General features: G+C 40.3%; 1 protein-coding gene across 1 annotated transcript; it reads left to right on the top strand.

Moving 5' to 3' along the window:
- The first annotated feature begins 245 nt into the window (after positions 1–245).
- Positions 246–3,099, top strand: LOC119326561 (protein NRT1/ PTR FAMILY 8.3-like). The gene is made up of 3 exons (XM_037600195.1): positions 246–678; positions 1,039–1,141; positions 1,251–3,099. The coding sequence occupies exons 1-3, from the start codon at positions 634–636 to the stop codon at positions 2,840–2,842; spliced, it is 1,740 nt and encodes a 579-aa protein (XP_037456092.1). The 5' UTR covers positions 246–633; the 3' UTR covers positions 2,843–3,099.
- The last annotated feature ends 17,526 nt before the right edge of the window (positions 3,100–20,625 follow it).

Here is a 20,625-nt window from a genome sequence, read left to right as displayed (position 1 = left end):
ATCAGCTCATCATCCTGCTCAGCCTCTGCACCTACCGCGCGACTGGATGAGACATCGACCCGGCTGTCCCTGTGATCCCAACTTGGCGCCTCGCCCAGTTCAGTCCCCCTTCCGGCGCCAAGCAAATCACCACGTTTGCTATTACTAATAGATAGATAAACAATCCGACATGGCACACACTCTGGAGACCGGAGACCGGCGATGAGTGGCTGCGTGCAACCTGAGCCTGTAGTCCGCAAGCACCTACTAGCTAGCCACCACCCACTGCGTCGAAACTTCGCGGCATGGCGAGCGGAGTCGTGCGGTGCGACTGAGAACAAACTCGTATGCGCGCGCACGCATAAGCAGTCGTTGGTGAGAGAGATTATAATAGCAGTGCTAGCTTTGTTGCTTCGTGATTTATTATGAGTACTATTAGCCACTGATCCTGTCCAAGTCAATCCTGCTTGCTATATAAACTCCGCTCGCGCAGCAGAACACAGCAGCAGCAGCAGACAGAGCAGCAGCCAAAGCCTGAGGCGAGCTAAGCGTTCACGGAGGACACAGCTCAAACTACCAGCTAGGATTAGCTAAAGCTTCATTCGCATATTACTTCCGCTTCCGCTTCCGCTAGACACACAGCTCGTCGGCGACATGGACGCCATGGAGAGAGGCGAGCGCACGCCGCTCCTGCCCGAGGTAACGATTAGCTCCCTGCCACCATCCTCCTCCTCTTCCTCCTGTGCTGCAACCTGTTCGTACTGGAAGGAGGATCAGTACAATGAAAACTGAAATGCAAAATCCAGAACCACGCTTCAGCATCCGTCAACACAAAAAGAGCATCTGTGCACCTCCATTAGACCGAGTCTAACTTACAAGAACAGAGAGAAGAAAAAAGACCAAATGGTTTTTAACACGTGGTTAATACCGCATGCATATCCTAATCACACAACCACATCCACATCACAGCCAGAACTCGTCACACAGATGCATCTTGTTAAGAAAAATACAGATTCTGTTCTGGTTGCTAACAATTCCTGCAATCTATCTCTGTTACAGAGTCATGGCCCAAAGGTTCAAGAGGACGACAGCCTGCAGCTGCAGGTGCCGCTCCTGAAGCACAAGAAGCGCGGCGGCAGCAAGGCACCAGCAGTAATTCTATGTAAGCAAAGCTCCATCTTCTTCTAATTGTTTTTCCAGTTACCAAAAATGTAGATTAATTGGAGAGGAGCTAGTGGTTTAACTGAACTTTTTGCAATTGAATGGTGCAGTGTTCGAATGCCTGGAGAGCACGGCGTTCAATGGCATCTCCACCAACCTGGTGGTGTACCTCGAGACCGTCCTCCACGGCACCAACCTCGCCAGCGCCTCCAACGTCGCCACCTGGTTCGGCACCAGCTACCTCACCCCCGTTTTCGGTGCCATCATCGCCGACTCCTTCTGGGGCAACTACAACACCATCCTCGTCTCCCTCGTCGTCTACCTTCTTGGCATGATGCTCGTCACCTTCTCCGCCTTCGTGCCCACCACCACGGCGGCGCTGTGCGCGGCAGGTGCCTCGTGTGCCGGCACCGCCGGCAAGTGGGGGCTGAGCTCGCAGACCGTGGCTTTCGTGGGGCTGTACCTCGTGGCGATCGGGTGCGGCGGGGTGCGCTCGTCGCTGCTGCCGTTCGGAGCGGAGCAGTTCGACGACGACAGCGTGGCGGACCGGGAGGGCAAGGCGTCCTTCTTCAGCTGGTTCTACCTCTGCGTCAGCTTCGGCCCCATCATCTCCGGCGTGTTCCTCGTCTGGATCCAGCAGAACGTCAGCTGGGGCCTCGGCTTCGGAATCGCCACTGCCTGCATCGCGTTCGCATTCGCCGCCTTCGTGCTCGCCACGCCCATGTACAAGCGCCGCATGCCCGCCGGCACGCCGCTCAAGAGCCTCTGCCAGGTCGTCGCTGCCGCGTGCAAGAAGATCAGCGTCAAGGTGCCCGCCGAAGCCGGACACCTCTACGAGGTCAGCGACAAGATCGACTCGCCCCAGCCCAAGATCGCGCACACCAGCGACTTTAAGTTCCTCGACAAGGCGGCCATCGTCACGGAGTCGGACATGGAGGAGAGGCCGGAGGCAGCGACCTCGTGGAAGCTGTGCACCGTGACTCAGGTGGAGGAGCTCAAGATCCTCCTCCGCCTGCTGCCCGTGTGGCTCACCAGCGTCATCGTGTCATCGGCCTTCTCGCAGATGAACACCACGTTCGTGCAGCAGGGCAGCGCCATGGAAATGACCATCCTGTCGGTGCCGGTGCCCGCGGCGTCGCTGGCCTCCTTCGAGGTGATCTGCGTCATGACATGGGTACTCCTCTACAACAAGGTGATCGTGCCGGCGTTGAGGAGCTTCTCCTCGAGCGGTGACGGCGAGCCGTCGCAGCTGCAGCGGATGGGTGCCGGGCGGCTCCTCATGGCGCTCACCATGGCGGTGGCAGCGCTCGTGGAAATGAAGCGGCTCGACAGCGCGGCCCGTGGGGAAGAGATCAGCATCTCGTGGCAGCTGCCCCAGTATTTCTTCCTTGCCGGCGGGGAGGTGTTCTGCTACATCGCGCAGCTAGAGTTCTTCTTTGACGAGGCGCCGGACACCATGAAGAGCATGTGCACGTCGCTGGCTCTGCTCACCATCGCGCTGGGGAGCTACATGAGCTCCTTCATCTACGCCATCGTGGAGGCCTTCACGGCGACGGGAGACAGCCCCGGGTGGATCTCCGACGACCTCAACAAGGGCCACCTCGACTACTTCTTCTGGGCCATGGCTGCAATGTGCACGCTCAACTTCGTCGTGTACAGCGGCATCGTCAAGAACTACAGGCTCAAGACGGTCATCTCGTGAACGCTCGCCCAAGGATTCAAGATTACATTGCACAATCGCCAATTGGTGAACAGTAAATAGCTTAGCCAGGTACATATATTGATATATACACAAGACACATTAGGAAGAAAATGTAGGACATCACTTCTCTTTCTTTTCATGGCCGTAGTGTAATCCTATGGCAGGAACATTTTTTCGAATTTTTGTTGGTGGCTTTTCTTGGATTGTAGAAAGATTACAAGATGGCAGTATGAATGTGTGCTTCTCTTGTATTTTAATCCAGCGAAAGAAATTTGCATTTAACATGCGCGTAGAGCTTTGCTTACTGAGAACACTAACTAATTCAGGTGCCTAAAATTTTTTCTTTGCCAAAAATTTAGGTGCCTAAATCAATGTGTATAAATGGTTAGTCAAGGTAAAGGTAGGATCGTATCCATTTAACGGAACTGGATTCACATCACACAATTCTACAATATTTTAAAAATTGTGTTATTTTCTTTATCCGTGCCTTTGGAGTTTACAAATACGTAATCATGTACAATTTTGATATACGTAAGTTGCCTGAATTTCATTTGAAGTCGGTCGAATATGTGGCTGTCTTTTTTGTTTCATGAGATTCGTGCTGATTTGTTTTGTGTGGATTGAGAATTGAAGGATTCTACCCGCAAAAAAAAGAGAGAATTGAAGGATTGTACCCGCAAAAAAAAAGAGAATTGAAGGATTCTTTATTTGTTCTCACTTGATTCTTTTCTCACTCGGTAGTACCAGATCGTCGCTCCACTCCCCTCAGCTTCTCTTCGCCTGTCTTGTTTCCTAGCATTTTCTCATCAAAAAATATAAATGAAGCACATAAAGTATTTTAACAAATCACAAATAAATGTATGTCCCTTTTAAAATGTGTGTCCAACAAAAGATGATCGTGGTAAACTAAAAAGCAAACAAAGCAAAAACTACTATGGCACAATGGCACAAGACGCTTCAAGCAAAACTCATATCATGTGATAAATAAATATAGCTCTAAGTAATATACCGATGGTTTGTAGACGAAAGAGGGGATGCCATCGGGGGCATCCTCAAGCTTAGACGCTTGGGACTTCCTTGAATATTATGTTGGGGTGCCTTGGCATCCCCAAGCTTAGGGTCTTGTCGCTCCTTATTCCTTCATTCATCGTGATCTCACCGAAAACTTGAAAACTTCAGCACACAAAACTCAACAGAAACTTCGTGAGATCAGTTAGTATAACAAGCAAATAATAAAGTTTAGATACTGTTGTAAACCCATTCATATTTGATTATTGCATAATACCTATTGTATTATAACTTATCCATGACTTATACCCCCTGATATAATCCATAGCATCATTAAAACAAACAAATTAAGCAACGAAAACATAATCTATCTAAAACAAACAATCTGTAATGATATGAACAAACGTAATACTTATGTAACTCCAAAATATCTGAAAAATTAAGACAATGTGGGAAATTGGTATATCAATTATGTGTAAAAAATTCAGATCAAAAGCACATTCCAGTGATTTCAACAAATTCCTGAAGTGAGCACAAAAGTTTCTGCTTTTTTACATAATCAAGTCAACTATCAACCAAATCATCTCAAAGGCTTTACTTGGCACAAACGCTAATTAAAACATTAAAAAACACAATCATAACATTAGCATATTTTGTCAACACACAAAAATAAAAAATAAAAAGAGAAAATAAGATAACTATTGGATTGCCTCCCAACAAGCGCTATTGTTCTACACCCCTAGCTAGGTGTAAGGCATTGTTTCAAGTGGTGTCATCTTTCAAGTTAATCCCATAGGTGGCCCTCATAATAGATTCATATGGTGGTTTAATTCCCTTTCTAGGGAAGTGTTCCATCCCTTTCTTTGATGGGAATTGGAACCTTACATTTCCTTCTTTCATATCAATAGTAGCACTATGGTTCGTAGGACAGGCCTACCAAGTATTATAGGACAAGACGGATTGCAACCATAACAAGCACAATGAAATCAACGTGCACATAATTTCTATTTAGCAAGAATGAGTACACTATTTATTCTACCAAATGGTTTCTTAATAGTGAAATCTGCTAAATGCAAATTAAGGGAACATTCATCCATAGCGGTGAGGCCTAGCACATCACATAAAGATTTTGATATAGTGGAAACTCTAGCACCCAGATCACATAAAGCATTACATTCATAATATTTAATTTTCACTTTAATAGTAGGTTCCCATTCATCATGCAATTTCCTAGGTATTAAAACTTCCAACTCTAACTTTTCTTCATGAGCTTTTATCATAGCTTCTACAATATGTCTAGTAAAAGCCTTATTTTGTTCATAAACATTGTGTAATTTATCATGGATTGCAACAATGAAATACATTCAACTGAATAAAAATTATCATAATTAAAGTCCTCGTAATCCAAAGTAGTGGGCACATCACTATTTAAAGTCTTGACCTCTCCAAACCCACTTTTATCATTTTTATCATTAAGATCATCACCCTCCGAACAATTGGGACGCCTTCTAGCTAAAGTTGACTCATATCCAGTCCCTTTTTCATCAAGTTTTATATTACTAAATAAAGATTCAACAGATGAGACATCAATCATTTTAATATCTTCATCGTGATTAGTAAGCGAAAGTGACTCTGGTTTAGCGGCCACCTTATTTACCAATGTAGTTTGTTTATCGAAAATCTTTCCTATCAAATTTTCAGTAAGAGCAAGTTGAGATTGAAGGTTAGAAACTTCTTTATTAACCTTATCAAGTTGTTTACCAACAACGTTTAGCAACATAGTGTTCTTTAAGTTCCTTAGCAAAGAATTTGTTATGCTCATACTGCGTGAACATCAAATTCTTAGTAGCATTCTCAATCTCAACCAACTTCTCGTGATAAGAGTTATCATAGTAATTCTCATGACATAGTGACAAAGAAAGTAGACGAGCAATCAAAAATATTTTTGTGTTTCTGTAAGAAAAATAGAAGTGGGGGAGGGAATGAAAACGACAAACAAAGACAAATAAAAAGTAGAACAAGTAGATGATAATTTGTGTGAAGGTACTTGATAGGTTTTGATGATGTCTCGCTGGCAACGACGCTAGAAATTCTTCCTGCTACTTCTGAGCTGCGTTGGAATTTTCCCCGAAGAGGAGAGGAGATGCAGTACAGTAGAGATAAGTATTTACCTCAGTGAGAACGAAGGTTTATCAAACCAATAGGAGAATCACACAAAGCCTCATGAACAGCACCTGCACACACAGAAGCAAATACTTCCACCCAACGTGAGCAAGAGGGTTGTCAATCCCCTTGGCCGTTATTTGCAAGGATTAAATGTTGTAGTGGTAGATAGATAAACTGCAAAGTAAAATAAAATAAATAAAAATTGCAACAAAGGTATTTTGGTTTTATATATATGATTAAGGTAGACCTGGGGGCCGTAGGTTTCACTAGAGGCTTCTCTCTTGAACACATATTATACAATGGGTAAACAAATTATTGTTGGGCAATTGTAGAAAAGCGCATAGTTATGACGATATTCAAGGCAATGATCATGTATATTTGCATCACGTCCGAGACAAGTAGATCAACTCCTGCCTACATCTACTACTATTACTCCACCCATCGACCACTATCCAGGATGCATCTAGGGTATTAAGTTAATAAAAATAGAGTAACGCCTTAAGAAAGATGACATGATGTAGATAAAGTAAACTCAATCCATATGAATAAACCCCAATGTTTTACACTTAATGGAAGCAATATAAATACGTGTCTTTCCGCTTTCTGTCATTGGGATAGAGCACCGTAGGATTGAGCCCATCACAAAGCACCTCCCCCACTAAAAATAAATCAATCTAGTAAGCCAAACCAAATCAATAGATCGTAGAGAAATACAAAGCTATAACAACCATGCATAATAAAGTTCAAAAAAGACTCAATTACTTCTCATGAATATTTAGATCATAAACCTACAATTCATCGGATCCCAGCAAACATACTGCAAATAAGATTACATTGGATAGGACTCCAAGAACATCGAGGAGAACATGGTATTGAAGATCAAAGAGAGAAAAGAAGCCATCTAGCTGCTAGCTATGGACCCGTAGGTCTATGGTAAACTACTCACGCATCATCAGAAGGCAGCAAGGATGATGAAGAAGCCCTCTGTGATCGATTCCCCCTTTGGTAGAGTATCGGAAAAGGCCTACAAATGGTATCACGGAAGAACAGAAGCTTGCGATGGTGAAAAAAGTGTTTTGGGTGGCCCTACGTTGGTTCGGGAATATTTCTGAATTTATAGAAGTGGAATTAGGTTAGGATGTGTTATGAGAGGCCCACAAGCTCAAGGGGCGCACCCCCCGGGGCGCGCCCTACGAGCTTGTCGCTCCCTCGTAGCTCTTCTGGCCTCCTCCTGAACCTTCCAGGGTCCCTTCTGGTCTAGAAAAAAAATAATCCAAAGATTTTGTTGTTGTTGGGAGTTTGTTTGATATTAATTTTCCAAATATCCAAAAGAACCAAAAAAAACAAGAACTAGCAATGGGCACTAGGTTAATAGGTTAGTCCCAAAAATGATATAAATTACATATAAAACATCCAATATTGATAATATAATAGCATGGAACAATAAAAAATTATAGATACGTTGGATACGTATCAGAGTTCTTCAAGGAGAATTTCCTCGGAAGGATCGTTGAGCCAAAGCTCGACAGACCAAGCATATATTGAACCGTGGGCAAGTTCAGTGCAAGGTTCTGAAGCGAAATCATGACAATGGTCGTGTGACGTATTCATGACATGTGCATGCATTGAGGAAGAATTTGATCAATACGTTCAAAATGCCGAGCTTACCGCCTTCATCGCAGATAAGTGCATGCAACACACCAACCTTACCCATACATTCACTTAGAAGTTTGAATATCATTCCCACAATTCTAGAGTATTATTTGATCTTTATGAGCATTCCTATAGTATGTCTCTAGATGAATTTTGTGACGCATGTAAAATTATGTATTGGGGTTCGCTTGCCGAGCCATGGAAATCTGATTATGATGCATTTCTTTGTAGCCTTTACAATGATGAGGATAGGGGTGTGATGCGGGCTAGAATAAAAAGTATTCATTTTCCCTCTATTCGATACTTTGTAATTTTTAATGGGATGTGTATTGTTGGTAAGCATGACTGTAGTGCACTTTGTGCTCCTGATTTGGGCATTATTCATGTTGCCTTAAATGACAGTAGACATTATAACCTTGGGGAAATTTTTGCACGTTGGTTGAATCAAAACGTGGGTAACAGTGATTTGTATGGAGGAATTGATGCCTCATGTGTAGCCACAAAACGTGGGGTCTCTCCCAGACCCAATGATCCCATATTACCTGATAAGTATCTAGATTTTGAGGTGATGCAACACCACAAGTTTATTAAGTGTGAGATTTGCAAATATGATTATAACCTGATGTTTGATAAGCACCGCGATGTCTCTGTTATTTTGCCTCCGCCCGTCCTCTTTGATTTTTAGAACAAACAAAGGCGCTTTGTATATGCGGATGAGGTACATGAGCACACTGCGGCACTAGAGGTTGCCCGTCTTGCTGAGGACGCGTCACAGAACGCCTCCACGAGCTATCATTATGAATATTATCCTAACCAGCTGTGGTGACCACCAAGTTAGGCCAAAAGCCTAAGCTTGGGGGAGTATGTTTTCTCACCGACATTACTTTCATGCATCACGCATTCATTCCAATTGAAGGTGTTCATCCTTTTCATTGTATATCCATGCTTAGATTTATTTTGCTTTTCTTTTGTGTGTTTGAAAACATTGAAAATTCAAAAATATTTCTCGCTTCTTTTTGGTTTTTGTTTCTCCTTTAGTTAGTTCATAGTACTAAAAGAAAACCCAAAAATATTTGTCATTTCTTCTTTTGTTGTTTGTTAAGAGTTCTTCGGTGTAAATAGTTTTTCTCGCTTTTCGTTTTCTTCTTTAGTTTTCTTTTCTTCAGAAAAACTAAAAACTCCAAAAAATATTCTAGTGCATTTCTCTGAATTTCTCTTCTTTTTGTTGAGTCGTCTTATGGAGAAGACTATGCTAGAATTCTTGAGAGGCTCTCATATGCTTTGGTGTTGATCTAACGAAGGGCCAATATTACCTTGTCTTCTCCTTTGAATAAATTATTTGTAGATTTCAGCTTAATAGTCCACGACACTCTTTCACTATTATTATTTTTATATCATTCGATCATACAAGTGAAATGCAATAATGACGATAATTTTATGAAGTGATTGTGGCAAAGGAAACATGGTATGAGCCCTTCTTGTTTTTGTTTTCTGTAAATATCTTTAGCTTAGTATCCGTTATTCAGCATATTATGAGTTAATATGTTTGTGATGACAATTAGAGATCATAGTTGCTCATGCCATGCTTAAGTATCTAGGAGTGAATAATGATTTAACTTAAGTGTCAACATGCAGTAAAATGATTATGATGTAGTATGTTAGTATGGTATTCTCCTTTGAATAATTCAAGTGGCTTGACTTGGCACATGCTCACACATGTAGTTGATTTAAAATCAATGCAACATTCATGATATTTATGTTCAGGGTGTTTATATCGTACTCATTCTCGTAGTCAATGTTAAATATTCACAATGCATGATTATGACCGTTGTTGCTCTCTAGTTGGTCGCTTCTCAATCTATTTGCTAGCCTTCGCTTGTACTAAGCGAAAATACTGCTTGTGCATCTAAATTCTTAAACCCAAATTTATTCCAGATGAGTCCACCATACCTACCTATACACGGTATTACCTTGTCGTTCCAAGTTTATTTGCATGTGCCATGTCTAATAATTCAAATAATCATTTGTTTTGTGTGCCCGTACCGCTCATGGAGCAACGGGGCGGTCAATATCTTCTATGCTAAGAGGGTTATTCTCATGATGGGTGTTTATCCACTTGTCATTGCATAAGAGAGGATGGTAATTGGGATGCCTAGTCTTGTCATAAAAAACAAAGAAACATATAATAAAACAAAATCCCCTGGGAAGTTGATTGTTTGTAGGGCACCCGAGGATTCGGCTAGCCATGGATTGTGTTTGTATGGTTGAGGGGGAGTAAACTTTTCATTGCCGCATGGGAATGGCCGATAATGTGTTTTGCATGGAAGATATTGAAATCCTTTGTCGTGACCTTGACAGGAAAATCACACCACTCAAAATGGTATTCATCTTTGATTTATGCTTCGAGCTCTGGCACCTCTGCAAATCTGTGCTTTCCTCTAGAAAGGGCCTATCTATTTACTTTTATTGTTGAGTCATCGCCTTCTTGTTCAAAGCACCAATCCTGAGAGCGCTATTGTCATTCTTAGTTTAACATGCATTGAGTCTATTTAATGCTGGATATGAGCATGACTGGATCTCTTCTACCTTGAATTACAATTTTTAGTTGCTGCTTGAACTTCAGATGTGCTCTGCATTTATGTTTTACGATCTTAGAGAGGGCTAGTGAGATACCATGTTATCATATTATATCATGGTTGTTTTGAAAAATTGTTGGCATTGGAGATATGTTATTATTGCTCGCTAGTTGATTATGCCATTCGTATGAGTAAATATGAATTCTAAGTGTTATCATTCACATGCTTAGTTCTTGATCTTTGCTGAAAACTTGGTTACTATTGAAGCTTTTATATAGATACAAGAACAAAAGAGTTCGTAAAAGTTTTTCTTTATCACTTTCAGTTTGTCAACCCAATTTCTTGAGGACAAGCAACGAGTTAAGTTTGGGGGATTTGATACGTTTCCGTCGTATCTACTTTTCCAAACACTTTTACTCTTGCTTTGGACTCTAATTTGCATGATTTGAATGAAATAATCCGGACTAACATTGTTTCTAGCAGAACTACCTTAATGTTGTTTTTTGTGCAGAAATAAAAGTTCTCGGAATCGGATGATTTTTTGGAGATTCTTTATTGTATATATAAAAAATACTGAAGAGAAGGTCCGCCGGAGGGGGGGCACTAGTTGCTCACAAGGCAACAGGGCACGCCTACCACCCTAGGGCGCGCCTTGATGCCTTGTGGGTCCCACAGGAGATCGTCTGACCTAATTCCAAGCCTATAAATTCTGTTTTCCTGAGAGAAAAACAAGAGAAGAAGTTTCCTCGTGTTTTACAATACAAAGCCACTACCACCTCATGTTATTCATCAGGAGGGCTATTCTAGAGTCCGTTCGAGGCTCCGGAGAGGGGGATTCATCGCCATCATCGTCGCCAACCCTTCTTCATCAACAACTTCATGATGCTCACCACCGGGAGTGAGTAATTCCTTCGCAGGCTTGCTGGACGGTGATGTTGTTGGATGAGATTTATCATGTACTCAAGTCAATTTGTTAGGGCTTGATCGCTTATATCCACTATGTTTCGAGGTTGATGTTGCTATGACTTTGCTATGCTTAATGTTGTCATTAGGGCCTGAGTGCCATGGTTTCAGATCCGAACCTGTTATTGTTTCATGAACATAAGCGTGTTTTGGATCCTATCTTGCAAGTTGTATGCACCTATTGTGTGTTATGATCCGTAGACCCCAAACTGACAACAATTGGGATTCTCTTCGGTGATGATCGTAGTATGAGGAGTTCATGTATTCACTATGTGTTAATGCTTTGTTCTGGTTCTCTATTAAAAGGAGGCCTTAATATCCATTAGTTTCCCTTTGGACCCCGCTGCCATGGGAGGGTAGGACAAAAGATGTCGTGCAAGTTCTTATTATAAGTATTTATGACTATATATGTAATACATGCCTACATTATTGATGAATTGGAGCTATTGCGTGTCGCTCTATATTGTGATTGTTATATGATGAATGTCATCTAGTACAAATATCCATCGCTTATCTAATACCTACACTTTCTCATGTTGATCTTTGCTAAGTTATTATTATTATTATTATTGTTGTTGTTGTTACAATCATTACAAAACTATTGCAGTTACTGTTATCGTTGATATTGATACTATGCTACTGAACACTTTGCTACAGATATTTAGTTCTCCGGGTGTGGTTGGATTGACAACTCAACTGCTAACCTCGAAAACATTCTTTGGCTCCCCTTGTGTCGAATCAATAAATTTGGGTGAAATACTACCCTCGAAGAATATTGTGATCCCCTGTACTTGTGGGTTATCAAAGTGTGAATGAAATCATGTATTTCAGGATACTGATTCTTGCTTTAAAACTCCTTCCACGTGACTATGACAAGAAACTCTTCTTTCGTATATCATACTAAACTGCTTTAGTATTCTGCCAATATGTATTTGGCTAAGCCCGATTAGACACAACTATCTCCATAGATCATTATTCCTAATACCACGACTATGTATTGCATAAGTACTTTACTGAAAAATAGTTTCAATAAAGTCTTAATCCATGTCAAGAAATTTATATAATTTCCAATCAACAATATGTCATGCACATATAATGTTTAGAAATATTATCATGCTCCCACTTACTTTGTTGTAAATACAAGCATCTTCGCTTTACTCAGTGAAATCAAATTATTTGACCTTTTCATCAGTACAAAGATTCCAACTCCACTATCCTTGCTTCAAATCATTATAGGTTCTCTTACGTTTGCACACACTAGCATCCTCTGGATCGACAAAATTACATTAGACCATATCAAATATACAACCTTGGTTCTTTTTCCATCTCATGGGAATCATTTTCACATCCATATATTATATCTCATAATTGAATTATTTAGTAATTGCTAGTTTAACCTGAACTGACTTTAAGTATTCCTATGATGAGATAATCTCGTCACAGTCAATTCCTTGATCTTGTCATAAACTATTTGTAACAAGTCAAGCATTATAAAAAGAATGTCTTTGTCAATTTATAGATCAATTACTATTCTTTAGACTCTAAGTTTTTCGAAGGGTTCACCAAGTTCTAAGCTTGAATTATGTGAATGGATACTATCTAGAATTATGTTGGCATATAGCCAATTTCTGTAGTCAGGGCCCACCAATGCTTCTTTGTGTATTATAGGTTCATTGTTTGTTCAACAATATTTTTGTCTGCATACCACAAAGGTCTGCATGAATTTGCTCAACCTATATAGTTCAACTGGAAGTTTAACCGATGTCTCTATATCTCATGTAGGGGCTTTCGTATCAGTCGCAGTAGAAAATTCTAGAATTACTTCTAGTGTTTCTTTTCTTTGACCTGATCACAAAGATTCTGCAATCTTGTCGAGTTGCACTCTCCTCCCACTCACTTTTTTTGCAGAAAACATTTTCTTCAAAACTTCCACACTCTATGGCAAAACACTTTGCCTCGGCGTAGTGATAAAGGAATACCCAATAATTTGGGATAACCTATAATGTAGCACTTTATTTCAACAAATTTGATGGCGCTCTTTTTCAGTGTAAAAGCCAAAGTCTCTAAAGCATCACATTCAAAATTACATTGGCGAAAGAATCGATGTCATATTTGATCTCACCATGTCATACATAGCTTGATTACATCTACTCAAAAGCATTCTACTCTTAGTAATGTTCTCGGAAGTGCAAGCTATAATTTTTTTCAGGGCTCATCTGACATTTGCTAAATTTGTAACTCAAAATTCTTTCTACAATCCAATCGTAGAAACACAATTTTTTGTTACAATCAGTTCTACTTCATTCTGAAAAACCTTTCAAAACCTTTCAAAAGATCCAGATTTATGTTTTAGTAAATATAAATATCTACTTGAGTCAATCTTGAAGATAGATAAATCCACTGCTTGCAACAACACTTATTGAACTACACACATCAATATTCATGTTCCATATTTTATTGCTCGTTCTTTATGGCATGTGAGCGGTATTTTAGTTTACTTCACTATTTGGATGAAAGTTGCAGGTGTCAGATGACTTCAAATATCCATCACCATGGAATTTCTCCATGATGGTTTCTCCAATGTGACTAAATTCAGTGTCGCACATATTAGTATTCTTTTAGTCTTGTGATATTTAGCTTCAGTGTTAAGGATGTTTAGTTTTATCATCAATATTCATAACATACATCCTATCCATAATAGTAGTATGGCATTTTGTTCATAACATCGAAACAACTATTATTCCTTTATGAACAACCTCCTTGGAACTTCTATGCAATGGGCTAGAGTGTACAAAACTCATAAATGAATTATGACAATAATTACAGAGGAAAACACTGATGGAAATACTGTAACTTTTACAAGGTTTCCATCAAATATGTTAATGATAGAGGCCAAGGTGTCCCGTCTTTCGATGAGATGATGGATTTCGCTTTGGTGGAAGTCGACTTTGACGACCCGACTACGAACGTGCGACGACGTCGCGCCTTAGCAATCGCTAAACCAACTCCGAGAGGTTATTGACCACGCCGGAACACGATCAACCTGACCACGAGGGTCTGTTTCCTGCGAGCAAACGAAGAACAAGCAAGAAAATGAGATTGCAATCTGGATATTGCAAATATAAGATGAAAGCTTTATTGATCAAGGTGGGGTTCTGTGACACCTTTGTCTGGTCGTTGAACATAAACGAAGTACGCGAAGTTGCAGCTATGGCGAACTTTAATCTAAACAAAACCCAAGGGAAAAGCTACTAGATGGATCTACTTATATAGGAGCAAGGGGTGGCGGCCTAAAACTAACCCTAGGTCGTACAAGACCAATGGGCCCAAGTGGAGGTGATGCAACACCTTTGGACTTGTTGTTTGACTCGGATTCTGCTGCAGCGTCTGATTGTTTCGTTGATATCTCAATGATCCGGACGAATTTGAAGGTGAATCCAATTCGACTGGAAAGAGGACAAAATCTAGAATCCAACAAAAAAAGAATCACCCAATTCGGAGTCCGTATGAAAAAGTTGTTGGCGTTTTAAGTCAGGTATATCTATGTAGTCCGAATCTGAATCCAGAACGTGAGAGACTTGGACTCTATCTTCTCTTGGACCAAAAGTGATGTGAGAGAACTTTTTGAACAGCACTTAAACATCTCTTTCTCCCTTATCTTCATATGTGAATTGTACAAATATCCCATACACCTGCAATTAGACAAAACACAAAAGTGTGTGAAGTATTTTTCTTCTGAATAACATAAATAGATTATTGAATAGTTTGCACTAGAAATCACCTGACAAATATGCATGTATGCAATATTTTTGGTCGTATTCAAGGTAGTCATGTCCTCATCATCCTCCCCTTTTTGAAAACAAAGCTGTCCTCGGCGTTGCTTAATCTGAAATGTGGCTAACAAAAGAGACAAGGTATACATGTTGTATATGTATATGTCATCCATTTTTACTTCCCTTGATTTTTGCACATATGACACATGTATACATGAGTAACTTTCATAGATTATAAAATATAAAGCCAAAATATTATCATAAGTAGAAGGCATGAAAATATTGCAACTCAGTTTGCACATATAAGTGATGCTCTTATTCCTATCAAAAGATTGTCAATATTCATCATTAAACCATCCCAACATTGATGAATAAACCTTACTTGCATCAAATTTACATGCTACAACATGCTTAAATAAGCAAACATGCAGTAAGTCATTGGACACAGAATCATCACCAAGATTAGAGGTCATATCAAAATGATTAAACATTGGTTCTTTTGCATCAATAGTTAATTCAATGGGTGCACTCAAAATTGTTGGTATTTCAGTTGTTTGATCACATGATGCATTCATGATAGTAACATAATTCTCTAAAATAGGTGGCGTGCTCAAATCAACAGGTAACTCAACACATGATGTATTTAAGTTAATTAGGGATGCATCATTCTCATGTGAAGTTATATCATCAATGCCTTTACTGTTACCTTGTCGCAAAGACATAGCTGATGTCGGTATGGACAATGACAATGTACCATACACTTGAGATGATGTCGCACTCACAATCTGAGGTGTGGCTGCTCTAGTAGGTGCAACGGTGGAGGAATCAACCGATGGTAGTGAGCATGAATTGGAATAGTAGTTGTTGTAGTCACCCAATGCATCCTCCTGTAACTGTCTCTCAAAGGTACAAGCACAAACATACATACCAGTAATGCAACGAGGAATATACCTAAATCTTGCCTGAATATCATGGTTCAAACCACCAAAAAATCTATTCATTGTACCATCCTCAGATTCTTCTATGTCACAATGATGCATATAAGATTTGAACTCTTGGTAGTAAGCATGAACAGTGTTATTGCCTTGTTTAAATTGTTCAAATTTGCGAAGCAATTCACGCCGATAGTAAGGAGGGAAAAATTGTTGTCTCATTACATGTTTCAAATCTTTCCAAGTTGTGGGTTGGTTATCAATGTTTTTTTACAATGCACACTCCACCAAACAGAAGCAAAACCAGTAAATGCTCTAGTGGCAGCTCGTACTCGCTCAAGTTCAGAAAAGTCATGGTAACTAAAAACTTGTTCTACTTCAAGCTCCCAATCTAGATAAATAGCAGGATTAAATCTACCCTCAAATGATGGTAAAGAGATAACCTGGCCATGTGCTTGTGTGTGTTTACCCAACTCTTGTGATGGTGAAGATGTATTCGTCGTCCAAAAACTTCTATCTCCGGTACCTGTCATGATTAGTAGAAACAAGAAATAAAATTCGAGAATAATGTTCCTATGAACTACTAGGATGTGGTTGTAACGTGCTCACAGTAAGCAAATATCAATATCTTATAAGTTCTTACCATGCGGCAGGTGGTGACAGGCAACCAGCAATGTCAAGTTACTCTGAAGATTGTGTAAAGCGATTGCCAGGGGAACATACGTATACACGGTGTAGAAATATGTGGAGATGGGTTGGCTATATATGGTAGCAAAAGATTAGCAATAATCAATTCAAAGATGCAATGTTGAATAAACGCTCAACGACGGTACTGTGCTGGTCCTAGGCTAGACCGAACTAGAGACGCAAGCTAGAACACTAATGAGGTCACAGCATAGCACAACTAGCATCAATGAAGGATAAGTAGCTCTGGACAGCAAGATATAACTGAAGATCACGACGGCAGTAAAGATAATGATGAATAACAACTGCCAAGCAGGATATATAACAACTCTCTCTCCAAATTTACCCTTGAAAAGTTTGCTACTGTAGCGACCCGACCTCAGACGGTCAAGCCTCTGTGTTACTGTCCAATAAAATCCAATAAAAATCATTTTTTAAAATACCAAAATGACTTCAAATTAATTTCTCTCCAATTTTCTGATGTAGGGAATCATGTTACCCTATTTTCCATATATTTTGTTTTTGGAGAAAAATAATTTGAATAAAACTCAAATAACTCTAAATTGAAAATAAATTCAAAAGAACTTTGAATTTAATTCTTTGAAACTCCCAACTCATATTTCATATAATTTGAAGAAGTCATTTTATCTTCGCTCGTGAAAATCACTGAGTTGCATGAAGTTTAGGAATTAGAAAATATTTCCAAATGAAATTTAAATATTTTCAACACCCCTTTTTCATTTAAATGGAAGAAGTCATGTTATCCTCTCTCCAGGGTTTTGTGATGAGAAATATTTGAATTCACGGAGATCAGAAAGCAAAAATGAAAGTTTGGGAAAGTCCTTTTATTCCCTCTCATTTAACTTTCAAAAAGTTTCAAATTTCACTCAATCAATCACACAACAATTCAAACAAACAAACAAATCTATCTATTTATTATAACATTCCAAAATTTAGAATTTTGGGATGTTACAAATCTACCACCCTTAAAATGAATCTCGTCCTCGAGATTCGGAGAGGCTAGCAAGAAATAGGTTAGGGTTTGGGGGTCTTCAAAAATCCATCGATCACCTCCGGGGTCTCGGGTGCTACCACCCTTAGAAGCATCGTTACAGTTCCATCAAAACTCATATACTCCATCCTTATCGTTGACAGTGTTGGTCTTCTCAGATTGTAAGGATAAATCCTTCTCTGGGATCTTTCGGTAGTGGCATAAGCTTTTCCTCAATTCTTTTGTCCTTCCATCTTGGTAAGGTTATTCCGAGATTGGGTCTTCTTAGCTGATAGGTCCGTGTCCATTCTAGTCAACTATCGAAATACTCATGGTGGTCTACAATTTATGGTTTCTACTGCAGAAAACGGGTCTGGGTTGAACCTCACCGTATAACCTACGATTGGCAACGGTTGCCTGTAAAGGGGTTCCATCGTCCTACCATTCTATGGTTTCATGGCTTATCGCGTCGACACCCTTCAAAGGTTTTTGAGGCTCTCTGATTTTCCATCAACATATGATAGTTCATGATAGAAGTCTTCGGTATGGGGGCCAATCCATCCCGTACTTGAATCATTACCACATACGTAAACAGTGAATCACGTATTCTAACACTTGGGCATACTCACAAGCATTGCAGAATTTCTCTTGTTCTCGAACTGGGTTCGAGTAAATCCATGGTTTCTGCAAGCCAAACAAAACATCTATCGTCACTTCACCACTCTCAGGTTTTGCGTAAACTCCTATAGAATCGTCGGTTGATCAAATCGTAGTCTATTCCCAAAATTTCTTTCTCCAGTGGGTACTTGATCCTTATTAATTCCTGGGCCTGTGGGTTATGGCCCACTTCAACACTAGTGCAGCTTTAACTCATCCTTGGAGTAACGCTCATGTTGCACCTCCTTTAATTCCAGTAGTACTCTGTTTCTTCATACCATCATATCAAAAGCAAAACTCCAACTTATTCTGTCCAGCTTCCTTCTATGGACCGTCATGAATAACACATTTCTTTCTTCATTGATACTGTGGCTTTACGGAGCACTATGGCACCAAAGACAAATGCACTAGCTTATCCATAAATCTCATTTTTCATATCAATCCTTTAGTACATCCTTAACCATTTTTCGTGAATCCAAATTCCAAAAGTTTATTACAAATGTCGCCACCCACATGGTTCGATATGGTCAGACATTACTTCCAACTTTATTTATTTATCCTCCTCGAGGATTTTTCAGTCCCACTGGAATTGTGCGACATGCGCCTTGAAATCTTCAATCTTCTGTTTCATCGTGGTGGCCTTGAGCTTCATCTCCATCATCTCTGCATGCACTTCTCTTAGGTATTCCTGAGTATAACGAAGTCTTGCTTCAAGTATTTCTCCGATCTGGTGTATGGCTTCCATGGCTGCTTCACGAACAGCGTCGAAGAAAGTTGCTTGTGGTACACGTGAGATGAAAAAGTACTGCCCCATCATCTTTGGGCAAACTCCTTTCAAACGGTGGAGGTGTACCTCCACATACCAAAGTTCCACTCCCTTTTGCATGAAGGGGTAGCCTTTGTAGACTGCATCTCCTTCAAGGTGAATATGCTTCATCATGTCCTTTAGGATCTTCGGGTAATCATGATCACTTGTCAGGGTCATGATCGTTTCCGGACCTTTAAGGAAAGACTCGTAAAGGGTCGTCATCTGCAGTTGTAAAACAAAAATGGTGCGCTGAATAAGGTACATATCTCCTGGGGTACACATTCATATCATCCAAACAAAACTTCAAACTCAATTTCCAACATCCAGTTATGCAGCACAACTCACTTTCTTCCATGTTCATCCAGAATATTAATTTCCAAGATAAAATATAACAACTCCTTAAGGCCTTTCAGCATATGACATATCAACTTTATTGAGTCATGAATTATTACAATCTCTGAGTAATCTATTACATAACTCAACTCATTGAGCTCATGAAAATGAAATTGCTTTCTACTACTCTTATTATCCATATCAAAATTCCAGCTACTCAACTCCAGCTTTCATCTTGTCGGGACTTTTAGTAGCATAATGTCCTGCTTCCTTGCAGCGAAAACAAAAGGCTTCCGACATGTCTCGGGGCTTCTTTGTGATTATGTAGGCTCCTTGGATTCTTGGCTTCTTTTCTGGACATTTACTAGCGTAATGACCTAAATCCTTGCACCTGTAACAGGTGATATGACTCAAGTCCTTCTCTGCAAAAATTGTGTTGTTCTCGGGTTGCCTTCTTTTTCTCTTCCTGGATTTCTCTGTAATGATCAGAGTTTCTATTTCCCGAGGATCAAACTTCACTACTGCTCTCGGGAAATATCCCAGATACTCTTTTATTCCCTTGGGGCTGTACTGCGAAAAATGTCCTTCTTCTCCACATGAATAGCAGGCATTGGAGTAAAATCTGTTGAGGCCTTCTCCATCAGGGTCTTCAACACATTCCTTCATCACAGGTTCTTTCATAACTTCTCGGAGGGCTTCTTTCATTCCTTCTTCCTGCTCCTGAATAGTTTGTTGCACCATGGGGTAAATGTGACACTTGGTCGGGTAGTGGGTGGTTCCTTCACACAAGAAACAAGTCACCTGACTAGTTGGGCATTCCTCAGCTGGGTGTTTCTCCTCACAATGAGGGCATCCATCCTTGTGTTCCTCCTGGGTGTGTCCTATTTCTCCGCAAATCTTGCAGGCACAAGGTTTATTTCTTCGTGTATCATGGTGCTTCCGGGTAAGACGTGATCTCAACAGGGTCTTCTTGAATTCCTCCCAAGTTCTTGCTCCATTAAATCCTTGTATGGCTTGATGCATTTTCCACCAGGTTGCAGCACTTTCTGTAAAGCACTGAAGAGCGTATTGAACCTCATACTTCCTTGGAATCAAATTGCTCCCGAAGTGATTTTCCATGTTCTGAATCCATAGCTCTGCCTCCGGCTGAGTCTTCGGTTCAGAGAATATCAGTCCAACTTCATTCATCATCTATGGGGTTCAAAAGTTTTGGGATGAGATATGAGAGAGGCGGGGAGG

Source organism: Triticum dicoccoides, chromosome 6B (genome assembly GCF_002162155.2).
Source record: "Triticum dicoccoides isolate Atlit2015 ecotype Zavitan chromosome 6B, WEW_v2.0, whole genome shotgun sequence".
Classification (NCBI taxonomy): domain Eukaryota; kingdom Viridiplantae; phylum Streptophyta; class Magnoliopsida; order Poales; family Poaceae; genus Triticum; species Triticum dicoccoides.
Note: the sequence above shows the minus strand (reverse complement) of the source record. Positions and strands in the feature narration are given on the sequence as shown.